This window comes from Plectropomus leopardus, chromosome 16 (genome assembly GCF_008729295.1).
Source record: "Plectropomus leopardus isolate mb chromosome 16, YSFRI_Pleo_2.0, whole genome shotgun sequence".
In the NCBI taxonomy this organism is placed as follows: Eukaryota; Metazoa; Chordata; class Actinopteri; order Perciformes; family Serranidae; genus Plectropomus; species Plectropomus leopardus.
The window spans coordinates 27,723,570-27,751,105 of record NC_056478.1 but is presented as its reverse complement, the minus strand read 5'-3'; the positions used below and the strand labels follow the sequence as shown (position 1 = coordinate 27,751,105).

At 38.7% G+C, this 27,536-nt stretch overlaps 1 protein-coding gene across 1 annotated transcript in view; it reads right to left on the bottom strand.

Annotated features, from left to right (window-relative positions):
- nt5dc1 (5'-nucleotidase domain containing 1) overlaps positions 1–27,536 on the bottom strand; it is a 62,938-nt gene that overhangs the window by 794 nt on the left and 34,608 nt on the right. Inside the window, exons 7-11 of the mRNA XM_042503095.1 lie at positions 25,679–25,853; positions 21,538–21,635; positions 13,590–13,711; positions 5,436–5,609; positions 2,655–2,823 (exon numbers count right to left, since the gene is read on the bottom strand). Of these exons, the coding sequence (XP_042359029.1) occupies positions 2,655–2,823; positions 5,436–5,609; positions 13,590–13,711; positions 21,538–21,635; positions 25,679–25,853 (738 nt within the window). The remainder of the gene's footprint in view (positions 1–2,654; positions 2,824–5,435; positions 5,610–13,589; positions 13,712–21,537; positions 21,636–25,678; positions 25,854–27,536) is intronic.

Sequence of the window (27,536 nt, the reverse complement as noted above, 5' to 3'; positions counted from 1 at the left end):
TTGCCTTGATTTGCTAGCAGTAGATGCACGCCTCCTTATGCATGTGCATAGTGAATAGTGGGTGTAGTTTGGTAGTACAAAGATAGTTTCTAAAAGAAACTGTTCCCAACAAGGTCTGTGGATTATCTTGAGTAGCCACAACATGATTTCTGGAAAGAGACATTGCTTATGAGTTTTCCAAAAGTATTTTTTTTGGTGCTTTGAGCACCACATGCCAAGTGCCATCTAGTTCCAATATATTGGAAAGAGAGCAGACATCTCTAAGGCCAATAACTGCAACACTCTCCAACTCACGCCAAAATGATCTGGACGGACAAGTAGCACCACTGGTAAGAGGAAAAATATGTATTTTTGAATTTGGAGAGAACTTTCCCTTTAACCCTATCTGTTAAGTGACAGAAGAAGTCAATGTAAGTATGTAGGCAAATGTTTAATGACTTGTTGTGTTGCAGTTGTTTAACACTGAGTTGTGTGATTTTTTTGCATTCCTGCTGACTATTTTTATGATAAAATACTACAATCTTTTTTATATTGGCAGGGCTTTTGGCTGACTTTTGCATAGTGTAAACACTTCTACCTTAAAACTAGTTTGTTTGACGCATAGTCAACCCACAAAGCTGTCTGACAAGAGTTCCTGTTAAACTGCGGTGTGGTTTGTGTGCAGTTAATGCACTCTGTACCCTGCAAGAAGATCATGCGCGCCTGTCATGAAAACATAAATAGTCACAGTTACCAAGAAATCCATCACATCAAAATTGAGGTTGAGGTCATGGCGACCGCGACGTAAACACCTGCAAACAGGGGAGCACAGGGCAAACAGATTGCAACGACTGTTCACAAGCTGGTACCATTTTCCAAAAAATGCTCTGTGGTTGAGGTAGTTCATACTTGCTTCGGGTTTACATCTGCGTCTTTTCAGTCCTTTTTCGATTCTTGTAAATGTTTCTTTCTTAAAATGATGGGGAGGATGTTTGATGTGGCTATAGAGATTTTTTAACCACTTTCACACCAGATTGTTGTTTTCCTGTTTTTAAAACCAAGATTTGATTCTCAGTCGTGTTCCGTCTGTGCACCATATGGAGGCATTTACAGGAAAGCACTGGCAAACATGTTCACTTTGACTGGGAAAGGGAAATAAGTCATGAGTTCTGTTTTTTGGCGTGTTGACTAGCTGAGAAATATCAGTATATGGGAAAGTGTCCTTTATTTACTGAACTGTATTGGAAACTTGACCCTATGAAAGAGCGAGATCTTTATTCCTGATTGGCCCTCTTTTGTAAGTACATTTCTTCAGATGAAAACTTAATTTGCTGTGGGAGCGTCTCTCAATACGTCACTGTCAAATAATTAAGGAGGGACACTCCCACAGGAGATTAATTGTCCCACACTTGTGCACACAAAAATGGGCGGAGGACTAAATAATAAAAATCAGTTATTTAAAAAAAATTGCATACAAATGACAAAAGTTGAATTAAAAGACTAAATTATGATTCTGAGCAAGAGCAGGGTCTGGGATTTTATTTTCATTTAAATTGACAAGAAAGATATTATTAGTCCTGACCCTCGGCCTGTTTCTGCAGAACTATTAAGTCCATTTTAGCCATTACATGATCTGAAATCCGCGGCAATTGCCTCTCAGACACCCGAGAGTCACGCTAAGGACCGGAGGACCAAACCTTTTCTCTCAGGGCCCTTAAACTCTGGAACAATCTCCCTGAGAAGATATGCTCAGCTTAGTCAGTGTTCACTTTTATGATATAGCTCACCCAGTTTTGTAAGGATTACTTCACCCCCAAAATGATTATTTGTATATCAATTGCTCACCCTGTGTTATGTTAAATTTGGGAAAAAAAAATTGTTTTTCTTGCATGCCTTTACTGTGAACGAAGATTCCAAAAACTGAGAAAAATCTTGATGAACTGAAGTAAATGGGGGGCCACATTAAACAACAGCAAAACTACATCAAAACATGTGTTTACAAACTCTCACACAACCAGTGCAGTATAATCCAAGTTTAATTTATCAAGTCTTAAACTCAGTAATTCCCACGTGCATGTTCGCTAACACGTCACTATTTAAAATACTTCAGCATATACAGAATCATGTACGGATGAGTAGCGAGCTGAGAATATGACTGAATAAATAAGATGGGTTGTACTGCACAGGTTGTGTTTTGTAAATGGATGTTTTGTTTTTGTTAAACGTGGACCCCATTTACTTCAGCTCATCAAGATTTTTTTTTCAGTTTTTGGATTCCTTGTTTATCGTGGAGGCTCGTGAGAAAAACAAAGTTTTCTCCAGGAATTCAACATAGCATGTGGTGAGAAATTGATATGCCAACAGTCATTCTGGGGGCGAAGTATTCCTTTAAATTGATTTTATTTTCTCTTATTTTATGATTTGTTAAATTGTAGTTTAAAATGTCATTCGCCTTGATTTAATTTGCCCATTTTTTTCTGTACTCTTACATACATTTTATGTTGTCTCTTTTTTGTCTTGTAAATTGTGAAGCACCTTGTATCATTTGTTTAGACGAGTGCTCTTTGCTGTTAATATTTGAACCTTGTTTTTTTGCTTTCCTGTCTCCATCAAATCACTGCAGAAGTGTAACATTTGCCATAATTTCCACCAGCGCTTTGTCTCCTGCCACATACCTGCTATGTGCTCAACACTAGGGATGGCCATGGTGCTGTATTTGTGAATGCAGTGGCAGCACCAGGTCAGTTTCTGGCACTCCTCGTCGCCTCCTCCGCTTTTATGTACGTCGACAAAATAGGAGCCCCACTGCTTGGACACATCAGAGGGTGACTTCATGCCCTGCTCCTGTTGAGACACAAAGCAAACTATGTAACTGTGTGTATTCGGTTTCAGACGTGTGCAGACCTGATTAAAAGAGGTGGGAATTCCACCCTCAGCACAGGGAATATAGGGAGCCTTTAAGCCTTTGAAACCTGAGCGAAGTGGCTTGATTTCTCCCAAAAACAAAGGAAGGTGATGAGCGACTGAGGAAGAAATTATCTAAACATTTGCAAAAAAAAAGAGATATACCTAAAAATTAACAGAAAAAAACAAATAAATCAAAAAATAAAATCAAAAGGTAAAATAAGTAAATATATAGTTAGTAAAAATATAGTAAATATATAACGGAGACTATTATAAATCTAGGGGGTTTTTTATGGACATTTTTTCCTGGCTTTTGAAAAAACAGATTTCTAATTTGACACTTTCTTTGCAATTTGCAGAAAAAAAACTTTTTCCCAAGCTGCTCATTTCCTCTTTTTTGTTCTGCTTTCAAAAGAAAGAAAGCTAATTTGCTCAGGGCTCAAAGGAATGAAGAACGCAGCTAAACTTAAAGAAAAAAAAAGTCATGTCAATCCAGGTTTCAAAGGGTTACACTGGCTTTAACCCAAGCAGCTTTGAGGGTTATTTTAACTACTATGTGAATCACATTTCTGAGAAATCCCCCGCTCTGTTCATCTTAATCACTCAAACATCAATCCATTTTAACTGATGAACAGCAATCGCCATGACAACAGGATGTGGTGTTTAAAAGGAGTATTTAAAACCGACAAACCAGAGTAATGAATTAGTGCTTTGCGCAATATTAGCAAAGGAAGTTGTTATATAATATTCAGAGAGTTTAAAAAGAAGAGTTCACATTGTCATGGAGATCTGTAGCAAACATTTCTAAATATAATACTTGAGGAGGAACCAAAAAACAGAACAAAGTCAGATTGCCTGGGGTATTTCTGAGGATGGGGGAATTCTGGAGCAAAATCCTCTGACCTAATTTAACACAGATGAGAGGGATCAAGCTCATCAGAAAATATACTGCTGATGTGTCGCTCTACCTGCACCGCTTTCTTTTCAGTATCACAGTGAGAGCGTGCACGGGGATTCGAGCGCTGCAGTGTTATTGCCATGCACTGTCAGATTGGTTTTTGAGATAATTCTGATAAATGGAACTGTGGCCACAGGAAAAGGAAGTCTGTAAATACTTTCATCTTTCATCAGCAAGATTTCATCTGTGTCAATAATGTTGTTCTCATCCGGCTCTATCGACTAAAATAACGTCCAAACTTACACTGTAAAAAGAGACTATTTATTCTAACTTAAAAAAGTGTCTGGGCAGCATTAAAATGTTTTAAGTTGACTGAATTTGAGAAGAAAAGTTGAGATCATTTTGTAATTTTTTAACTTGTCTTCTTATATTTTGTCAACTGAAGAAGCTGTCAGCAGTCCAGACACAAATTCTTAAGCCAAAACAAATAAATTATTTTTATAATGCAGGGGGACTTATTTGCAACATGGCTATCGAGAGCTTTCTTCTTTTGATTAACATCAGCTATATTCAGCGTCAACAATATTTGTATTTCTCGTCTTTTTAACGATTTAAAACCTGACAAATCTGAGTTAAAATCTTCCGAAAACACAGGAAGAAAGGCAGTGAGCAACTTGACAAGACACGCCCCCAGAACTGTAAGAAATTAGTAAAAGGTGACAAGAAAATTACCTGAAAGTTACTTTAAGAAAAGGGAAAATAATAATGTCCAGAAAACCATATTTAGGATTATTATAATTACATATTTAAAATTATGTTACAGAAAAAAACGATTATCATATGAGTCCTTGAGTTTGGCCAAAATCTTTTGACAAATTTTCTCAAGCTGTTGTCGAGCTGTTGTTGAGATATTGCGTTCACAAGAATGAGAAAAAAGAAGTCACAGGAACCTTGACCTTTGACCACCAAAATCTAATCTGTTCATGGTTGTGTACAAGTAGATCGCCAAAACATGATCAGTTCATTCTTGTGTCCATGTGGATGTTTGTGAGATTTGAAGAAAAAAATCCCTCAAGGTGTTCTTAAATTACACAAGAATACTACAGACATGACCTCTGGCCTTTGACCACCAAAATTTAATTAGCTTATTCTGGAGTTCAACTGGATGTTTGTGCCAAATTTGAAGAAGTTCCCTCGAGGTGTTCTTGAGATATAAAAATAAGAAAAATAAGAAAGACGAGGTCACAGTGACCTTGATCTTTGACTACTAAAATCTAATCAGTTCATTCTTGGGTCCAAGTGGATGTTTGTGCCACATTTGAAGAAATCCCCTCAAGGCGTTCCTGAGATATTGGCTTAATAAAAAGACAAGGGCTGGACAAGCCAAAAAAACATAATGCCTCCGGTCACAGCTATCAAAGATTCAGAGGCATAAAGAGGCTCAAAATTGATGCAGCAAAACCAGCGATATCACCTTTTTTTATTTCATACTTTCTTCTTCTTCGTCAAAACCTGGCAGCTAAATAACCCACAATGCAACTTGAGCGCGGACAGTTGGGCTGGAGACTCGGTTTTGTTAGCAGAAATGATGAGCAGGCGTCAGAGATCTGCAAAGCTCACAGCTAAACAGAAACAGCTGCTTCAGTGAACTCACCTCAAACTTTCCCTTTTTCTCCAGCGGCTCCACTTGGGCCTCATTGGACATCGCTGCATCACTTTTCGGGACACCCTCCCCCTCCATTTCCTCCACGATCATCACTGTCTCCCACTTCCCAAAGCTGCTGGCAGGGAACATGTCCGACCTCATGCTGTCTCCAAAATACACTACCTGCAGGGTAAAAAAGAGGGTGACAGAGAGGACAGTTTATTTACTTTCAGTAGTTTAAGTGTTGTGGCAAAGCTGCACTTTAGATAAATTCCTCTCTTTAGCAGGAGTCAAAGTCGGATGGCATATGTCTTACGGCCCCCCAGGGCGCACTAGACCAGACACGACGAGTCTGCAAAACTCATCACAGCCTTCTCTGACCATCACATGTCTTTTGTCCTTCACGTCTGGAAAGAGAAGCAGGCCGAGGCAGGCTTTACAGAGACGCATTCCAGCAGTGAAGTGCAGGCGCACACCGCTCGACGCTTTAAATCCCATTTCAACAGCCATTTATTTCTATTCCCTTTTAAACGGGAGAGGAAATGGAGTGAGGAGTGGGGAACGCTGGAGATTAAAATGACAAGACACAGAGGTCTGCTGACACTCTGAACACAGGAAAAAGGATTTATACGTAGAGAGAAGAAAGTGCAAAGTGAAAGAACAGAGGACAGTTCACAGGAGTACTGAACAATGAAGCCTCGGTTTAGATTTTATAGAGAATGCTAAGAGATGATTCTTTGTGTAAGTGCAACGGATTAGTGAATGAGTTGACTATTGACATACACAATTGCTTTTTCTACCGTATGAATGCGATTAAAGGAACAAGTTTTTGCAAACTTTCCATTCAAAACCCTTTGAAACCTGGACAGACATCACTTTTCATTCACCTTTCACACGTACTTAAACCTTGATTTCTTTCAAAAACATGCGAAAAAAAGGCAATGAGCCACTTGGCAAGAAATGTCCTGCAAATGGCAAAAAATGAGTGATTTAGAAACTTTTTTTTGTTAAAGCTAGGGAGAAAATAATATATTTACAGTTATCATCAAATATATATTTTAATGTATTTTTATAGAATTATTATAAATTTCAAGCAGCTTTTTCAGATCATTTCCTTTTCTTGTTTTCTTTTTTTAACTATCCCTTTTAGTTTGTTGTTTATTTATGTGCTAATTATCTGGTAATTTTGATGTGTTTTTAAAATTTAACCTATTTTAAAAACTTTTTAAAACATTTTTTAAGAAAATTCTTGCTAATTTCTTGGTCAGCTGCTCATTAACCTCTTCTCGATCATTTGAAAGAAATCAAGCCAAAGTTTCAGAGGGTTAAAGCTGCACTTATCTATGATTCATCATGCAACTCTCTCTAACCATCACAAACACACATATACCTGTTTGTGTGTGTATGTGTGTGTGAGATCTCCCTTAATCAGACCTCTCGACGGGTGTCAGAAGGCCGTAAAGAGGATGTGAGGCATTCCAGTAGTTGCGTCTCGTCCCTCCCCCTCACAGAGCAGAGCTGCGTCTGAGGCTGGCCTTTCCACATGTAAACAAACAGACGGGCTAATCGGGGCTGCTGCAGGACGAGGCTGCACGGAGGAGCAGGGGGAAGCTGCAGGAATCACATTTCCAGCAAACTTTCCCAGAACTGCCCACAGCTGGTCTTCGTACCCCCGAAACGCCCTGCGCTCCTCATTGCTCAGCAGTGCTGCTGCCAGAGTCATGGGGTCACTATGATAAATATTTACAGAGGCTGAGGATTCCAGCACAGAGGCTACGTATGATAAAAGAGACTCACTGTGTAATGATACAGTTACATTAGCCTGAGCAGACTGAGCTCTGCATGAGCGAGAGAAGCATGACTGCAGGCTGCGGTTCATCGGCCGCGCAGACGATTCTCTTCCAAACACGTCAACACAATATGACACTGATCACTGGTTGTAAACTCAGCCTTTAACTGAGCATCCAAGCATCATCTGCTGTGCCACGGTGTAGCTTCTACTGGCTTAGACCAAGATGCATAATATCAAAACTTTCCTGAGCAGCTCCATTGCAAAGTGTTATCCATGGATTCCAATCAGTTCCACGAGAACACCCAGTTTAGGGCTTTGATGCACACTAATAAATAATGCATGTAGTGGTAGTTGGTCTATTTAAGCTGCTTCTGCTGTCTTGAATTTCTACTGACAGAGTTGGTGAGTTCGACATCTTCCCAGCACTGATTTATGGCTTTATGGATCATTTTTGGAACTAAGGAGAGTATCTTGGATTAGAGTCACTCAATCTTTTTTCCAAGATTTCTACATTTGATGTATTTCAGGGTTAATTCAAATGATCCAAAAAGGTGTGATAGTTTTCTTTAAGTTAATGCCAGAGCTGTTGATTTTATAAGTCCCCAAAATGGCGTCTATCCACTGCATGGTAAGGTGCACCTCTACTCAACCCGACTTGCTCTTTTTTTGGTTTTCCATTTGCAAAAGTTGTGGATAATACCTGGTACGTTTTTTGCTACCACCTCCATCGCTGCCTTGTGGTCCAGTTGCTGGAGGACTGCTGCATCAGCTCCCCTGTTGTAGCAATGCAGCGGTCTCATTAAATAAATGGTGGCGTTTGTTACACGGTGCTAATGTCGGTGTGAACGCAGCCTTAAGGTCCAAACTAAAGATTTTTCAAATCTTAACAGATGCTGGAAATGAGAGAGACCTGACATCAACACGATGTGATAGATTCAACAGTGTTGTTCCTATTGTGTGTGGAGGGACACAATTTGGTCAAAACAGCAAACAGATTCCATTCACGAACAACCAGAGTCCAAACTCTCACAAACGGAAATCGGTGTGGCCAGGATACAAAAAAGCAAAGGAATGGGTCATCTAACTCTCGGCTTGGCTTACCCCGACATTCTTACCCTAACCAGTCTCACTCCTCTTGCCTAAAACAAACCAATCCCACCAACAAAGCCAACAAGTACTAGCCAGTCAGAGGGAGAGGAGGGCTATTCTGGAATTTGCAAATTTGGGGACAGGGTGGACTTCTGAATACATGGATGTAAGACTATTCATAACATACCTCACACCATGGGAAAATCGAGATGATCTGTCGAACCATCATAAAAATGGGGACTTTGTTGACGATTGTTGGGAGTTGGGGGATGAGGCCTAATATTGGCGTGATTCTCATGTACAGAGCATTAGTCAGTATGGGTGAGTCACAAAGGGTGTCACTGATTCCTCAGTGATATAATGATGAATGGATGGTGAGGACAGTCCAACATCTGGAAAGCCAAATCAGGGATTATTAGTTTAACAGTGAAGAGGACTACAGAGGTACGCCCCCATGCCTCAGTGTGTGATGCATTTCTATGTGGTGATATCTAAGCTCACTGCTCTGAGTGTGTTTGAGTCTCTTTTCCGTCGTCTCGCTGTCAGAAGCAGCAGTCTGCAGCTTTAAGATGACCTGCGGTCAGGGCCCGTGGCCTCGTCTCTTATCAGATCATCACTCAGAGGAGCAGTTAAAGCTGAAGCCAGGCCCAGGTAAACAGAGCTGCAGGCATGCAGAGGGGCCTTACTGAAGCCCATTGTGCTGCACACTGTGTGGGGCCCGGAGCACAGGGAGAGGAGGGGGCCAACAAGACAGCACGGCAAAACCACATTTTGTTATTTAGGCCACGTTTATACGAGAACGGCCAAACTAAAAACGGAAAAGTCTTTCCTTTGTCTTTAAAAAAAAACACATTCATATAATAACATTGTGAAAACAATCCTCGTATACACTGATCTGCAAAAACAACACGGACCGCTGTTGTATGCATGCCAGGCCAGTGGTGTCACTTTATAACGACAGAACACAGAAGAACACCATGTAATTCATGCATCTTAGCTGATCACAGAAGTGGTGCACAAAATCTACACTTTACTGGAGGAGTGTTAATAAACTCAATAGTCAGCAGCACAAACACAGCTTTGTAGAGCGCTGTTGTTGTTATTGTTGTCCTTCTACTGACACCCGGCTATTTGTCTTAAACGTAATTCACGAAGTGCGGCTGTGATGTCACTGTCACAGCATCCAGGCATTGCCAGTTTACACAGCGGCAGAAGGGGCGGTGTTTTCAAAAAAATAAACACAGTTGTTGTGTGAACGAAAGGCCAAACCGCAACAAAAGTATAACATGTAGTTTTAAGAATATAATCTCAATTTTTTTCATTATTATTGAAGTTGTTTGCAATGAAAACAGGAACAAGTAGGTCATCAATTAAATCCAGACTAAAAACAGCACAGACACCTCAGACTGATCCATAGTCAGGCCTGAATCTCCATGACAGTGTCCCATCGGCTCCACCATGACCCCATCTGTGTCAGCACTGCGCTGAGAGGGACTTGTAATCTTTCCTGAATGCTTCCATTCAGCCCACCTGCATTAAGTCCTGTCAGGTGAAAGTGGAGAGAAGTGAAAACACAGAGTGCCTCAGGTCACCCCGAGGAGTGTTTAAAGCAACTATAAGTGCAGGTTGACACTGAATTCCACGAGAGCTTTCTCCACGTGGCGGGGGAACAGAGGGGGCATTGAGCAGAGGGGCTGGGAGGAGGGGGAGAGAAGGTGGGACGTGGACGATGACGAGTGCTGTGGGGGGAACTCTGACGCAGCTCTGCCTGAGCCTCGTCTGTACTGTAGCTGTCTGTAGCCTCATTGCTAGATCATGTACAATATATAGAGAAAGTATATATCATTTAAATTATTAAAAATAACACCAGTCAGAAAAAAGGTTTAGTGAAGAAAAATGGAGGGGAGGGAGAGAATTATGTCTACTTCTCTCTGATATTTGAGAAGTATTATTCCAAAAATCTGTTATCATTTCTGTGGAAAATCTTTCACTTATGTTGAAAAGGCCACATTAACATGCATGTTGTGAAAGCCTGACAGGCGTAACAACAGTGACTAAGGGGGGCTAAGTGAAAGGCCTAATTTCGTTCTCATTTCATAATAAGGGGCTTTGATAAAAGATTTCCAAAACTTATGAAATTATAAAAGCCATGGTTTCAGTACTTGACAGGCAACACATAGAAATGTAGTGCATTTGAAGTCCTACCTTCAAAACAGAGACTGTCTTTATCTATTATTAGCGATACATCGGCGGAGTTCTGCAAGGATCAATTCTCGGACCTCTGAATTTTTATCTTTATATACTCAACTGAAATTACGAAAAAGTTTAATGTTTTATCTCTGACACATGCAGATGATACACAAAAATATATAGCTGTGTCACCAAAAGACAACAGTTAAATTAGAATACCTAGGTCAATGCATTACACAAGTAAGTAGCTTCCAAAAATGTCTCCAGTTAAATGAGGACAAAACTGAACTCATTGTTTTTTGGGCCAATGAAGACAGAGTCACCTCAGCAGTCTGTCTTTGAAGAGTAAAACTCAAGGTAGAGACTTCAGTTATTTGATTGATTTCACATTAATCAATAACAAAATCTGCTTTCTACCACATTAAAAATATTGCAAGAATCAGAGATTTGATGTCAAAACAGAATCTTTAGAAATTTGTACATGCTGTTACCTCTAGCATGTTGGACTACTACTATGGACTTTTCACAGGTCTGTCAATGGCAGCAGCTGATCCAAAATGCAGCTGCCAGCTTTGTAACAAGGACCAGAAAGGCTCAGCATGTAATTCCAGCTCTTAGATTACTACTTTGGCTACCAGTTTCTCACAGAATCAACTTCAAAGTTCTATTGCTTGCCCATATATCATTGAATGGTTTAGGTCCAAGACACTTGTCAGATCTCCTGACCCAGAATGAACCTTGCAGAACTCTTAGATTGGCTAATTTTGGAATACTGATTATTCCCAGAGTCAAAACTACACATGGCCAAACTGCTTTTAGCTTCTGTGCTGCTCAAATGCGGAACAATTTACAAAAAGAGCTCAGACTTTAGACAAGTGAGCACTTTTAAATTCAAATTAAAGCCCTTATTACTATTTCTTTAATTCAATATAATGCAATTTTATTTTATTGTTTTTTATTATATGTACATTTAATTGCTTTGTTTTATTAATTTTATCAGTTGTTTCTTGTGTTTTTGCCTGTTTTTTGGGGTTTTCTTTAGTAATGAAATTTGCAAAACACATAAATTTGCCTCACCCTGCCTAGTAATTCATGTACCTAGAACTTGTGCAATGCAGAAATCTGTTTTATAGAGCCACAGATCAATGGAATAAGCTACCACTTTACCTTAAAATGAAAATGAAACGAAAAGCTTGTTTTAAAAAAAACAACAAAAATTGATTGATTCTTTTATGACAGGTAAAGAAACTGTTATCTGGTATATGTCGCTAGGTCCTTTTGTTAACTTACTGTGAGCCTTTTGCATTTTTTGGTTGCTTTTTTGTGTCTTTTTTAAGTCTATTCTGTTCTGTTTGTTTTATTATGCACTTCTAAGTGCCTTCCTTTTTGCTGGAAATAGAAACCAATTCATTCTATTCTATTTTTTCTCTTTGCAGTTTTCTCCGTTTATTGTATGAGTTTTTAACATTGACATTGTGGGTGTGATTTTCTTGTTCTGCAGAGTTATGGGGGGTGCTTCGGGTGCTGAGTGGGTGTAAGAGAAATCTAAGTGGTTTTCGGAGTTGAGTGTTCATGTGCATTGTACAAATATGTTGGTGTTGTGTTTTTGTGTGGACTCCAGGAACAATAATTGCTACCCTGGTCCCAACCATGTGAATTTTTAACACACATGAACATACAGTAGAGTACTATTACTCTGGACCTCTGCACCATTTGATAGATTTTCCCAAGAGATGAGGCATTCCAGTGAGGGACAGTAAGTCTCCTCTCCCAGAAATAAACCATAAGCCAAAAAGCTTTCACTAGACTGTCTAATGTGAGTTTTTTTGGCTGGCTCAAATTCAGTGCGCAGAGGGATCAGATGACTCAGCATTTTTTCACTATGACATTGTTTGTCCTTCTATTTCTACTCTACTGTTGTGCCCTGTTGCTGCCTGAATAGTTCATTTTATTTGTCTATAAGCAGAAGTTCTCAGGAACTGCCAAGGTTTTTGTGACTTTTTAAGTACTGAATATTACATTTTTTATTATTGTTGTTGCTATATTGGACTGCCATGAACATGAACGATGATGAAACCTAAGCAAATTGCCTTGATTTCTTTTTAAAAACATGGAAAGAGAAAGATGAGCAACTTCACAAATGAGGCCCAAAATTTGCAAGAAATTGCTGAAAAAGTAAAATAAAATAAAATAAAACAAAATAAAATAAAATAAAATAAAAACAAGAATTAAAATGATCTAAAAAAATTGCAATTTTTTTTATTCTGTCACATAATTTCAAATATATAATTAAGAGAATTGTAAATATAATTTTTCTGGACATTTTCCCTCTTCTTGGATAATATCTACTAATCCATCTCCCCAGCTAATTTTCAGATAATTACTTTGTCACCTTTTATTAATCTTTTTTGCAATTTGAGGGATGGTTGCTCCTTATTTTGTGCGTTTTTGAAAGAAATCAAACCAATTTTTTTGAAGTTACAGAGGTTTAAATGTTAAAGTGAAGAAAACTGATGCTGATCCAGGTGTTAGAGGGTTAATAAATTTTATCTTTTGTACTGGTGTGTCTCAAAATAAAAACATGTTAATTTAAAACTTAGCTGCTCATATTATATTTGAACCGGGTAAAAACAAGAGCGAGAAGTACTGAATCAGAACACCGCCGTATGCAAACATAACTGCTGCATCGGGACTCTAGAAAAAGTGAATCCTGCTTTTATGAAGCTGAGTTTTGTGCCATACCTGAGAGGTAAAAAAACCTCTCTGATCTGTATAGAAACTGTCACTAAGAATGGGCAGCATTGTATAGTATGAGAAGAATGAAGGGCTGCACTGTTTGTCCTGTTTCATCAGTGAACTCCCAGCATGCTGGCACACAGCGGCCCTGTCGACAGTCATGCCAAGGGCCACGTTCCTGCCCTCCATCACACCAGTGTGAATCTCCCTGAGCTGATTTATCATGCAGCCCTCATCTCTTTCAGCTTCTGCCAAAACCAAAGTTGGAGTCAATCTCAAAGCGAGCCTGAGATGTTGTTCAGCCAGAGGTCTGACTGCTCTCTCCTGTGATGTACGGTATGAGGTGGCTGGCATACCTTGGGCTCCGCTTTGCCCGTCATGGTCTTGACAAGCTCGTGGAGGTGCGGCCAGTTGCCCTGCGAGTACCAGCCGGGTTTGTCCAGTGACGGCAGCCCCTCGCTCTCCTCCACGTCATTCACTGCAGGAGAGGGAAGAAGATGAGATGCCACAGTTTGACCAGACAGCCAGCTGTAACATGACCGCACCAAACCTCGTCAGCTAAACCTCACCACAGCGCTCAGCAGCAGGCCCACAGGGAGACAGAGTAGCACTGGTGGAGTGTGAATTATACTGTGAGACTGCACCCAATAGTCCCAGTAAAGCAGCGCTTCCCAGTACAGGTCAGGGCCTCACTGTAGGTAAAGCTCAGTGGTTGTGAAGATTAACAAGACAGTGCATTATATATTCAGGTTAAGGGGGTACTTCATATGGACTTTGTGTCATATTTAATTTAAATTGTAGTACTTTTTTTACCATGTATTTTGTTGTTGTCTATTTTTATTTTATTACATGTACTATATGTTTTCTGATTTATACTTTTTCTTTCAAAACATGGGAAGAAAGCAATCAGCAACAAAAAAGATATGACCCAAAAATTAGCAAGGAAGAACCGGGAAAAAAAGTAAAAAAAAAAAAAAAATTAAAATTGATTAAAAATAAATTTTAAAAAAACATTGCAACATAATTTCAGTTATGTTATAGTTATGTTGCTTTTTTTCTTTTTTCCCCAGACATTATTCCCTAGCTTTTTAAAACTTTTCTTATCTACTAATTCCTTTTTTTCCTGCATTTTCAGGATTTCTCACCAAGTTGCTCTCATTTTCACAAAGTTGCAAAATGTCTGAATTAAGACAGGGGACACAATAATAAAGAAGGTACACACGTAAATTAAAAAGAGAGGGGTGTTTGTTGACCACCCTCTTTGATTACATGATTACTATAAGCTTTCAAACATCTAATTCTTTATCGACATGTTTACTTAAAAAATATTACCACATTAAATGTTAACAATGTTTAAGTTCAAAAGACTCTGTGGAATAAAGTTTAAATAAAAAATTACAAACTACATTCATATATGAGAAAATATTAAAATTAAACAGAAAAAATATCAGGTGAAACTGAAGTGACACTGATTCATCTCTTGCGTAATTTTCAGTAGTCATTTTCCGTGCAGATATCTGATATGTTGTGGATGCATACTGTATTCCAGCAGCATCAGCTCAGCTCAGCAGTGGAGAGGGGAGCCATAGTTTAAGTGGAAGCAGAGCAGTGACTAGCGCGTCTCATTCCAAGCCCACAACACACCACGTGTCACACAGGAACACTTCCAAAACCTCAAAATTACCCACAGAAAATGTCGGAGCCATGCGTTCAGCCATGCAAAACACCCAGTCATTCTGAGCTCACAGAGCTCATGAATAATGACTGAGGATTTTCCACTAGTTGGCTTCAGGTTGTATGTTTGCTTAGAAGAAAAAGTGATTCAGTGGAATGAGTCCTTAAAAAGTCCAACTGAGAGTAAAAGTGCAGTTTCTATAAGTCCAACTGCAATTAATGTACAGTGGTAAAACCGCCATATAGTATGATAAAACTCCCGTTTTATCATTTTGCAGCTTGATTTAAAATGGACTTATTTAAATTCACAGTTAAACAAAAGACCCCAAATTACAGAGTTTAAAGATGTCTTCTTGGCAAATAATTTCTATATATTTTTCTATTTAATCTCAATATTCTCCCTCTTTTTAGCTGTAATTTTGGTCTCTAGAAACTCCTGAATTGTTCCACTATGTTCACCAGCTAGTCTCTGACTTTATATGTCTGCCTATACTGGGCAGTTAATAAAGGCTATACTTTCGAAAATGACCTGAATCCACATTAATATTTCTTGGATGTTTTAGTAGCTTGAGACTGTTTACATAAAGGTGTTTCAAATAAAGTTCTAGCATGTGTTCTGGGAAGTTCTGAGCATGCAACTGGATGAAAAAGACATATTATTATTATACTGCAAGAGTATTATGATTATACTGCAAGAGTTGTGCGAGAATTTGTAAATAGATGTTTTGACTTGTTGCTGTGTTGCTGTCCTAACACTTGGACCCCATTCTCTCCAAGTCATTAAAGATTGTATGCATTTTTGGATTCTTCGTTCACTGTGGACACATGCTAGAAACACAAAGTTTTTTTCATTAACTCAACATAACTCGGAGTAAATAATAAATACACAAATTACTGTCTGTGGGTGGAGTCTTCCTTTAAAATAAAGAATCACACAGGAAGTTAGAGGCGACTGACTGTCATGCAAACTTGGTGCTGATTATCTGTAATGAGAAGTGAGCATTTTTACATAACACACCATCGCTTGAAGCATTAGCCACCTTACAAGTATAAGGTTCTATGTGATATTTTTGTAAAATAAAATAATGATATTCTTAATCTGTGACAACTTATTATGTGAGTTTTTTTTTCTTTTAATAAATGCATTTTTGCACTTTTTATGTAGAAAACAAAAGATTCATGCCATTTATGCTATTTGGAAAACAAAACTTTAATAGCTAAATTTTAATTTCTGTGTATGATTCACAATGCATTAACAAAAATACATTCATATTGCCATTGCATGACTTCAGGAAAGTACATGTGTGTACATGAGGAGTGGGTGAAAGATTTAGTGTGAAGTCTGCAGACATCTGTCATCTGTGGTGTGCTGATTCTGTCATACATCAAGAGCAAACAGAGAAGCTGTGAGTAGGATGACTCACCCTTACAGGGAAAAAAAAAGTAGTCAATGCTGAACAGGATGCAGTCAGTTTTCCCTCCCCCTGACCACATGGGACACTCAATATGAATTATTGCAGCTCAAATCCAGAGTTATACAGTCGGCATTGTATTCGCACAACCATGACTTTATATGGCCTCAAATGTCTAAACAGAGAGAGAGAGCCGAGCTGCGTTCTGTCAGGATCTTGATAGGAAAAAAAGCTAATTTATTAACATCCTTCGCCAGGATTATATTAGGCTGTTCAAACAGTGGGTGTGTTTATTTCAATATGATCAAATGGGACACTCCAATATTTATCTGTTTTAATTCAGCTGTTTTAGTTTGTCTTCTCATTTATCTTTTATTTATTGGTTTATTCTGTCTTGATTGTATTTAATTCTATCAATAGTACTATTATTTTCTGGCCATAATTCTGCATAATAGTTTGGCTCTTATTGTTATGTACCCTTTGCAACAAAAAAACCCTCTTGCTTCTGCTTAGCCTTGTTTGTCAAAGCACCTTGTAAACGCTGCTTTTAAAGGTGCTAAATAAAGTTGTTTTTATTATTATCATTATTTTGTACATGAGATAACGACTAAAAAAAAATGCAAAAAGCAAGCTTATCACCGCCTTCAAAAAACAAAATTAATTCCAATAAAATAATTGGAATTTAAAATAACTGGAAAGTCTTTCTGTCATTTTTATTTTTGTTTAAAATTTGTTTATTATGTTTTTAATTTTATGTTTTTAGGGCATGTCTTTTATGTATTGTATGATACAACTGAAGGCAAATTTTCACATTTGTGGACGATAAGGTTTTGTCGTTCGTAATTACAATTACGCTATTAGTCACTCGTGGCTGCACCTCCACTCTTTAATTCCACTCTTTAAATGTTGAAACAAACATTTTGTGGTTATTTTTCCAAACTTCAGGTGAGTCAAGTGATTAAAACCACGCACATGAATGAGTTTCCTGCGAGGCTGGCACAGACATGTCTGCAGGCGCTCCTTATTGTCTGTATTACGACAGTCTTGTTTGCTTTCAGCTTTAACTACAGCTTATTGTAAAGGGCATGTCAAAGAACATTGAGATAAGACAAACACTGACAGTCTGTGATGCATTTACACGTGTAATTACTGTAATTACAGTGGAAACTGTTGACAGAATTTGGTTATGACTTAGCTGGAGCATCGCTTCCAAAAACATAGTGCCTCTATCTTTGTCACTGTGTGAATATGGCTTTATATTGAGTATTTAAAGAGATAAAAGACTCAAATTAAAGGGATAGTTTTGATTTTTAGTTTTGATGCTTTTTGGGAACCGTGAACCGTCCCTTTAAGATCAGGGGCAACAAATAATAAACACAAAGCCTATGCTACCATGCTGAGTTTCAAACATGTGGGCCTATACTGAGCATGGAGGGTCTAACTGGGTACACTTTTAACATACTAGAGCAATGCTATAACCTCCTCTGCAGCTTCCTCTGTGTTTTAATCTATGTCTTGAGAGTTCCCCAAGTTTATGGCATTGTAATACTAAACTGCTGGAATGTCCCTTTAATTCCCCTTTAATTTGGTACTGTGCCTCTATTTCACCCAGTGGTCTCAACAGCAAGAAATTTTTTCTTTTTGAAAGATGATGCTTGTAGATTGAACTGTCTGACGAATAATGACAAACCCCATTTTTAATTGGGCTAAACAGGAAATATAAATATAGTCAACGTTGCCTGCATTTCGCAAGATTATTTATCATCTAAAAACAATGTGGCATCATGACAAAAACCTGGCATTTTAAGAGTTCAGATTCACAAAATAAATGAATATTTGATATTTATGATTAGGACTGATGCAAAAAATAACTTGATGAAAGCAGAAAACAATAATAAAGAATCATTTTTTAAAACTTGATTTTGAAAAGTGCATTTTGTGCGCGGAGCTATACAAATGTGTGTAATATTAAAGTGGGCCCTCAGGGTTAATTAAACTAATGAACAGTATTTTAAATGTAGCAAGCTTTCCTTGGTTGTTATCTGGGGATCAATAGACCAGTCTCTTTGAAGCAGATAATTGCTCCTGTGGGTCAGACTGGTATTTAAGAGCAGCAGCAGGTTCAAAGCAGATCCTCACTCTCACTGTCAAGAAAACAGGGTGTTCCACAGAGTATCAGCCACCACAGGTTCAAACTGAGGTTAAATATGCTATAAATATTGTGACAGGAGAGAGTGAAAGAACAGGGATGAGCACCTGCACATGTGGAACTACACACACACACACACACACACACACACACACACACACACACACACACACACACACACACACACACACTCGTGGTAACAGCTGTGAGGACACTGGACTTTGGGAGAAAAAGGAATGAGTGGTATGTGGTCTGGCGCAAAGTGTGCAGCGGCTTAAAAGACGAGTTGTGGCATTTGACTTAAATAAAGGACGATGATGTAAAGCAGCTCGTTAGAGCCTGAGGTCGTCAGGTGATTTATGTCACACCTCTCTTTGACATGTTATTGGCTGATTGCAGCACATTACAAATAACAGTCTTCAAGGTTTTTCCACAGCTATATTTCTGAGCTCTGAGCTAATCTAAACACCAGGATAAAGAGAGTCAGTGACAAGTTTAAGCTTGATTTACTTTTGCATTTACGCATTGTCTAACGTGCATCAAACGTAGGGGTTAATTTTTCACAATGCATATTTGTAAAGATTTAATTGCACACAGTACATTCTGTTACTTCATCTTTTACCTCGATTTGCTACTTAATCTAAATCTTTGTTTTTTTTAAGGCTGGACTTGCATAACATGCTTCCCATTTTTTGTCCACAAGCCATAAACAGACACCGTCCTGAGACATAAGAGTTTTGTATATTGTGTGTCCAAAATAATGCTGTAATAATACTCTTAATTCTTTGACTTCCTCCCACAGTCCTAAAACATGCACATTGGCTTGATTGCTGACTCTCAACGTCCATAGGTGTTAATGTGACATGAGTGGTTTTCATAACCATTTTTCAAATGCACAAAAAACCTCGCTAACACCCGCTAATCTGGCTTTTTCACGTACATGGATGTTTTAATGTTAAATTTTTAATGGTTAGAAGTAACCTCCGTTTTCACCTCTGGCCTTTCTATGACACACACACACACACAAAAAAAGGCCCCACACACAGAAAGGCATACTCATTTGCTGCAGAGCCATGTACACACCTCTGCTCTACTGGAAATGGGAGAGCAGTCTACAGCCTATTTTTAGCAGGTTTAGACGTTACACGCACGAAAGGTATGTCAAGAACTTATGTTGACACTTAATAGTTTGTAAAGTTCAGAAGCTCGAACAGTTAGTCAATATAATAATATGTGCCCATTATTTCAAAATGCTTTTTTGATTTTTGTTGTGCGCTTGAAATGATAAGCATCCTCAGTGTGAAAGATGTTAAACTCAAAACACATGCGGGAAATTTTTAGCCACCTAACCTACACGTCCTTGGCACGTGGAAGCAGAGAGAGATCATGCAAAGGCTCCAGATAATCATTAAGTGAATCTAAGAAGAGTGAGTAAATGTTATGAGCTGTAGCCTGTCATCGCAACAAATACTTGGGAAGTGTTTAATCCTTTGAAACCTGGATTGTTATCACTTTTCTTGTGTTGCGCTCGGACACCTTCCACTAGGATTTAAACCTCTGGAACCCGAGCAGATTGGTTTGATCTATTTTTGAAAGCATGGCAAAAACGGCAATGAATAACTGTAACTGAATAAGTGCAGGAAATGTCCCACAAAATGCAAGAAATCAATAAAAGGAAAGTTACCTGGAAAAAAATTAAGAAAATTATTAGAAAATTTAGATTTAGAAAAAAAATGTAAAAAAAAAAAATTATTGAAAACAGTATATTATTTTCAAATTGTGTTATGGAGGGAAAAAAATCTTTATTTGGTGCTTCTTTAGGGTCATTTCTTTGTTTTTTTTATTAATATTTCTTTTGTTTTGCAAATTCTCAGGTTTCGAAGGGTTAATCATGAGTCTTAAAACAATAAACTCTCTGTGTCAGATCCCTCTAAATAAACTTTTTTTTCGCTAACAAATAAAAATAAAAATAAAAAAAATTTCAGAGCGCAGAATAACAAGTGATGTTCCCGACTAAAGAAGGAGAGGCCAGTGTGTGCAGAGGCCAGAGGAAGAGCAGATGCTGATGTTTTTTTCTGCCAACGTGGCAAAACGCAGGAAGAGCGAGGGAGAGAGAGAGAGAGAAAAGAGAGAGAGAATATTTCACTGAGTGGATCATCCTGTCTTCACACATAATGCATCCCCAGTGTTATTGCTGGCAGAGAGACAATCCAGATGAGGGGGAGCATTCCAACAGGCTGCCCCTGTCAGTGCACACCTTTTAACATGAGCATCCAGCATCACATGCACGGGCTAATGACAAAAAGGGGGAGACTGCCGAGGAAGGCGACTGGAGTCACGTGGATGGCTGATGATGAGGATCTGAGCCAGCGAAATGTTGGCGAGTGATTTTAATCTCACTAACACAACTTACATCTGTTTGAGATCTTCGCTCTGATTTAGAGTTTGAGGAGGTTACAGCTGGACCGACCTCCGATTCTCTGTGATCTGCTTATAAAATAATACAAAGGATGTATGATATTGCAGCTGTCCAAGAAGCACTGCTATATTAAAGGGACATTTTACCCAATTTATAATAAAATATTGTATTATCTACCTGAAGTGGTATCTAGCTTTGAAGAAAGTTTTGATTTAGTGTCTGCAGGTTTTAACCTTCTCATTTAAAAAAATAAATAAATAGAAGGCAATAAGATACATCAAGAATAATGATGCAAATATTACCAAGAAATTACTAAAAAACAAGAAAATGACCAGAAAATGGGTAAAAAAAAAAGGTCTGCAGTTTATACAAACTGTTTGACTGGAAAGATAATTTTGATGATGGATTAATGGTTTGAGCCTTTTATTAAACAAAATACCAAACATCTTTCTCAAATATGATCTGGTGTGTTTATCTGTCTCAACTGGATATTTTGGAGGTTTTGGACTGTTAGTTGGACAAAACAAGTGATTTGAAGTTGTTTTTTTTGCTTGAGCTGTGGGAACTTGTGATGGGAGGTTTTGTTTAAATGTTGGAGTCTACATGATTTATCAAATGCAGATAATGAAAGCAGCAATTCCAGTACTCACCAAGGGTCCTAAAGGGCCTTTGCTGGGGCACCAGGGAGAAGAAACCGGGCTTCAGGGCGTTTGTGATGATGACGTCAAACAGCTCTTCGAAATCCTTCCTGTAACAGCCGGAGAAACAACATTAACCCCTGTGATAGGGCGCCTGAACGCCGTGTGAGGGACAATGCCTGGACAGCATCCAAATACACTGAGTTACACAAGCACAAACAGCTCAGAGAAGCTAAACAGGCTGTACAGATGATGGAAGACATGGAGCGGTAAACAGCGTTCACATACGGGGGCTGAGGAGGGAATACTGAGATTAATAAACACTCCCACAGAGCCAGTCATGAAGTGATAGTGAGCATGTTGAGAGCTGGACGGTGTCTCCAAGGAGACCCTACAGCACAGAGCTGTATGTAAATGTGCAGTTTATATAACAAGGATATCTATAAAATCTTCCATTTATGGAGGAAAGTCTTAGGAACAGGAAGGACCTCTCACTGGGAATCTAAAAACATGTAAACCAGTCAGTTTGATAGATGGAAGTATGTATATGCAGTGAGCTGTTTTATTATATATATTTATCATATGATTAAACAGTTTGCCGTGCATACTCAGTATCAGAAGTTGACCGATACTGTTTTTTTATGGCCAATACCAATACCGATTTTTAGTCGTTAATGAGACCGATAACCGATTTTTGGAACTGATATGAATTTAAAATAAAAATGTAAATCATTCTGTCAATATTTAGAATTTGGAAAATATTAAAATTCAACACAACACTTTGTTAAAATGCCTTTAACAAATGTTTAATCAAAACAGAAACTTTAAAAAACATATAATGCAACTTCCTTGCAACTTTTTTTAAAATATAAAATCAAGTGAAAATTTAAATTAAAAAAATCAGTAAATAGATATAGCTCCCTGAGGTTTTACAAAGCTAAAAGCTCCTCCCATGCTGACATGTTTTTCACTCATTTTTCAATCATTTAAAAAAAAAAATGCAGATAACGATAAATTGGGAAAATGCCACATATCGGCCACAATAATCAGCCAGCCACGATAATCTATCGACCCCTAACTGAGTACACCTTATATAGGCCACTATTACAATTATTACATCATTAAATGATGCATATTGAACAGCAACTTGTGTAAAAAATATTTAAATAGCCAGGCATCACATATTTACAAGTACCAGCACACTGGAGACCAGCATATGTGAAATACAGGGTGCAGTCATATTTGTATAGATATGCTTTTAGAAACTAGACATAAAAGGTCCTATATTGTAAACACACAGATTTCAGTGTCTTTTTTAATCACAAAGCAAGCACATGACATGGGTTTGAAAATATCTTAAACTTCGGAACGTGAGCAAATTGGTTTCTTTTGCCTTTTGAAAACAACATAGGCATTGAGCAACTTGGCAAGAGATGTCCCACCAATTGTCAGAAATTGGGAAATAAAAAGACCTGAAAATTAGTTTTAAAAGAAAGGAGAGAGAGAAAGTGAGAGAAAAAATATTGTAAGATAATAATAAATAACTAGGGATAAATGTCCAGAAATATAATAATAATTATTATCATTATCATTCATTTTATTATTATTTCATTTTTCATTTTTCCTTACCTTTTTTTATTTATTTTTGTGTTCTTTATGTTTAATATCTTTTTTTTTTATTTCAGGTAATTTTCTTGTTACTCGTCACTTAAAACTTTCCATGTTTTTAAAAGAAATTAAGCCACTTCGCCCTGGTTTTAAAGGGTTGAAACCAATTTTACACTTCAGATTGCAAATGCTGTCATGTTGTGGCTAATTTCACACAGTTGACGATCCTCGGCTCTGTCTGCAGAGTTTTCACTTTATTTCAGCCCGAAAAAAGCAGCTTAAAACACATCAGAGGACTTCACAACAACCAAGAAATCAATTAAGCATGCAGCGCTTCAGCCATAAATGCCTGGATCTGGTCGTGCCAAACAGTGGCAGCAGCCTCTCTGGACCGCTTGTTGGGTGCTGGCCAGCAGCCTCCTGTCAGACAGCTCTGGTCTTGTTGTGCTACATCTGACAGCTGAGTGTCACTGGCCTCCAGCCGGCTCACCACGCTGCAGCGGCTAGAGGCCTGCGGCGGTTTTCTCTACAGAAAGAGGTGCTGCCTTTCACAATAAAGTGCTTACTCCACAGTGAAGTGTTTACACTTACAAGCAATAAGACATAAACGAAAAGAGTTTTTGATGTGTGAATTTTATCTGGATGATTGTGCTTACTTTGTACATTCACATGTACAAACTAAGCACAATCATCCACCATCAAACCTGAAGCTGGCTCAACTTCCTCTTTTTTTCCTAATCACAACATAAATCTGCACCCCCAGACCTTGTAAAGCAAAGATTTGAGCATGATTTTGAACACACACACACACACACACACACACACACACACACATACACACACACACACACTTGTTCACAGCTGGAGCTCTGACTGCTCTCCTCGGGAGGGCGGCACATGCTGCGTGCTGGAGGTCACAGGCACAGGAGAGAAAGGGAGGAGGGGAAGGGGGGGACAGGGAAGCAGCAAAGGAGAAAGGGAGAGAGGTGAGGAACAACAGGAATGACCGGGCTGCTCGCTGCCTTACAGGAAATGGTGAGAGGGGGGAGGGGCACTTTGGCCACAGAGGCCCCTGTGAGACACACTGCTTTACCTCGACCTGCTTTTTTTTGCCTCCGCCGGACTACACAGAACAATCGGCTCTGAGCAGAAGTGAAAAAGCAGACCACCTGAGCAGGCGAGTGCGGCGTAAGATAACAACACCTCACAAAGAACAAGGAGGGCTTATGTTTGTTAAAGCCCAGCAGTGGCGTGGATATTGTGTTTTCTCAAGGCTCTCATGCTGCTAGATCGAGTGTATAACAGGGCTTAGGCTACACAAATAAGCAGAAACCGCACAGTTGTGCACTGAAAACAGAGGGAGGCCAGAAATGCACAGAGCCAGTGTTGAACTTCAAAGAGTCTGCCACAACAAATGATCTCTTTTTCCTGCACGCATTCAATTATGAAATGAAGTCCTGGATGTTAATTGTAGACTGGTAAGTAATAGCTAACTGTGCAAGCATACAGACTCCAGTGATCATAAGCCTTCCCAAATAAGAACATTTGACAGTCGGAGTGGGGAGGCACAAGTTAAAGGTTTTTCATTTTTTTATTTTGCACAATGAATATTTATTGCGTACACTGAGAAGCGTTGTATTTTTCATCTTTATCTGCTGGTGGGCCATTATGATAAGAGTGTGCATAATATGATGCCAATTCCACTACAGGAGATGGCTGATGAGCACTGGAATCAGGTGGGGAAAAAATGTGGTAATATCGATATCGGTATTGGTTATTGGCCAAATGAGTTATTATATATCGGCATATTGGATATCGGCAAAAAAAAAAAAAAAAAAATCAACTATGGTGAATTCTTTATTCAGAGCATTAATATGGCAATTATATCTGGTTTGGCATAGATGGCAATTTTTACATTACATATATGAATCTGATCCATTATATATTATGAACTCATAGTATATATATATATATATATTATATATATATTTAATTATTTAAGTTGTTTCATTAATTATTTTGCAAATAATTATGAAGGTTTTGTTGACTTTGAGGTGACCATACCACAAATTGAGCACTATATTTTTGGATTTTGAGTTCAGTATTGACAGAGAAAATATAAAACTCTGGTTAACATGGTGTCTTTCCTGCTTCTTCCTCCTAAGAATCTACATTTGAGTGATAAACAGTCTTGTTGATGAGAATTTTTTGTACTTTTTGAGAAAGTATAAAAAAACAAAAGAAAAAAAACAAGAAAAGCTTAATGCTGAGGGCTGGCTGCTGGGAGATGTGTGAGGGTAGCACATGTGTGTGATGATGATGATGGAGAGTTCAGGCACGTGAGCCGGCGCAGACTAAAGGAATGACTGATGGCATGTGAGAGCTGTAAGGAATGTGGAGTGGAAACCAAAAACTGCCAGTTCGGACTGAACAGGGGCTTTCAGGTTATTAATCCTGTGGGGGCTGTTAAGGTAAGCACTGCAGACCAGGTCCTGGTCTTGTTAATGAGGGGGCCAGTCTGTGGTCCCTGTGCAGGAAGTCTTACCCCAGGATGTGTTCACAGATGAGCCTGCAGTAGTCGCTATGGGAGCTGGTGATGAGGAGGAGGATTTTCCCGGCATTCTTCATGCTGCGCAGCCAGGTCTTGACGGAGTCGGAGCAGGGCTGCAGGTACCGGCCCGGGTCCCTCTTCACACTGGGGAAGTATGTCCCTGCATCATCTGTACAGAGACACAGACACTGTCAGCCATCCGGCTTTGATTTTAAAAACACAATACAGATGGGACTATCATGGTTAATAACATGTATATCAATAAATCATATCATATGATCCACAGAGTTACCAGATTTCAAACCACTTGAATTATGGGAGATTTTAGACACTCTTCACGACCATCATCAAAACACCAAAGGTTGACTTGAACTGATAATAATAAGATAATAAGATAATAATCTTGATTAATATTGTTGTTGTTGTTGTTGTTGTTATTATTATTATTATAGAAGTAGAAGAATGGAATCTATGAGTCTGCAGTACATAAACTAATAAGATGTTTGTGTTATAGTACATACCATAATTCAAAGCACTGGGAGAAAATTCTCAGAGTCAGAGAAACGCTGTCTAACCAACATTCTTAAGTCATGGGAGGTTTTTCTTTTCTTCCCGTTATGTTTACATTAATAGGAATTATTGATTTATTTGCCAGTTAAAACACAAGTTTTTATCAGTCTCTTTGACAGTTTACACGGGCAAAGGATGAGGGTAACATCCTGAAATATGCAAATAGCATCTGATGTCATCTAGAGATTCATAATTGGGCCTTTTAAAGCCTTTCTGTTAGGTCGGCCCTTTTAGATTAGAATTCTAGATGTTTTTGGATGTTTTTGAAGTTTGTATTGATTGTCCATTAATGAACTTTACTTTAAAAGCCCTGCGATGTTAACCAATCACAGAGAAACTGAATGGTGATTGTGTCTTTTTTTTTACTTACTGGATGTGAGCACAATGCCCTCACATCCTTTGACTTTATCAGCACTGACTTCTTTGGAATTGCAAAATAACAAGCACTCAGTTCCTGTGGATGTGCCAAAAATGTGGAAAAATAAAGCAGCACATGAAGTAGTGAGGGTTATAAAAGTTTGGACATGCTGCCCTCCTGTGGCAGAACACAGGACTAATTTGAGGGAGAAAAAAGGTTAATTTAGGTTCTAAGAATGCAGTACAGGGTTCTAACCAGAAGATGGCGACAAACACAGACAAGCTAAAGCTGAGATCCCAAACCGGGAGCCCAACATTCACACCTTTGAACATGTCTCAGATGTAAACATTCGGTTCTGATTTTCACCAAAGTGTCTCAGAAGAGGAGAGAGGAGACATTTTGATTGTATCCACAGACCATTTCAGCTTTAGTTAAACAGAAAAACCAAATGTCTGACCCTCACAAAGTGGGGCTGTTCCTCTGGGACCCTTCGGTTCAAAGCCTGTCCTGCCTCATTACCCACGGCCAGGAAGGTCAGCTGAGGGAGGTTAGGAGAGCTCCCCTGCCAGCAGAATACCATGTCTCAGTTATGTGTATGAGAGGATAAACAACTGACCTCACCGCAATCTTTAGAGTTATGATCAACAAGTACACTGCAGAGATACAGAGCAGAATTTCCAATGGGAAATGTACCACCCAAGTACACAGACGAAACAAGTTCCTAGGAAAGGGTCCACACATGTTGAACAGCATCAACGCTGAAAGTAGATTTCTAGTAAAATTGCCAAAATACCCAGCCAATGAAGACAAGAAGGATATAGGTTGCACCTTAAAGGGAACCATAGTGTTCAGTCTACTAAAAATCCCACCTAGTCTTTTTAGGTTTTTTGCACTGTGTGTCTTCATGGGAGAACGTGAGTTGGA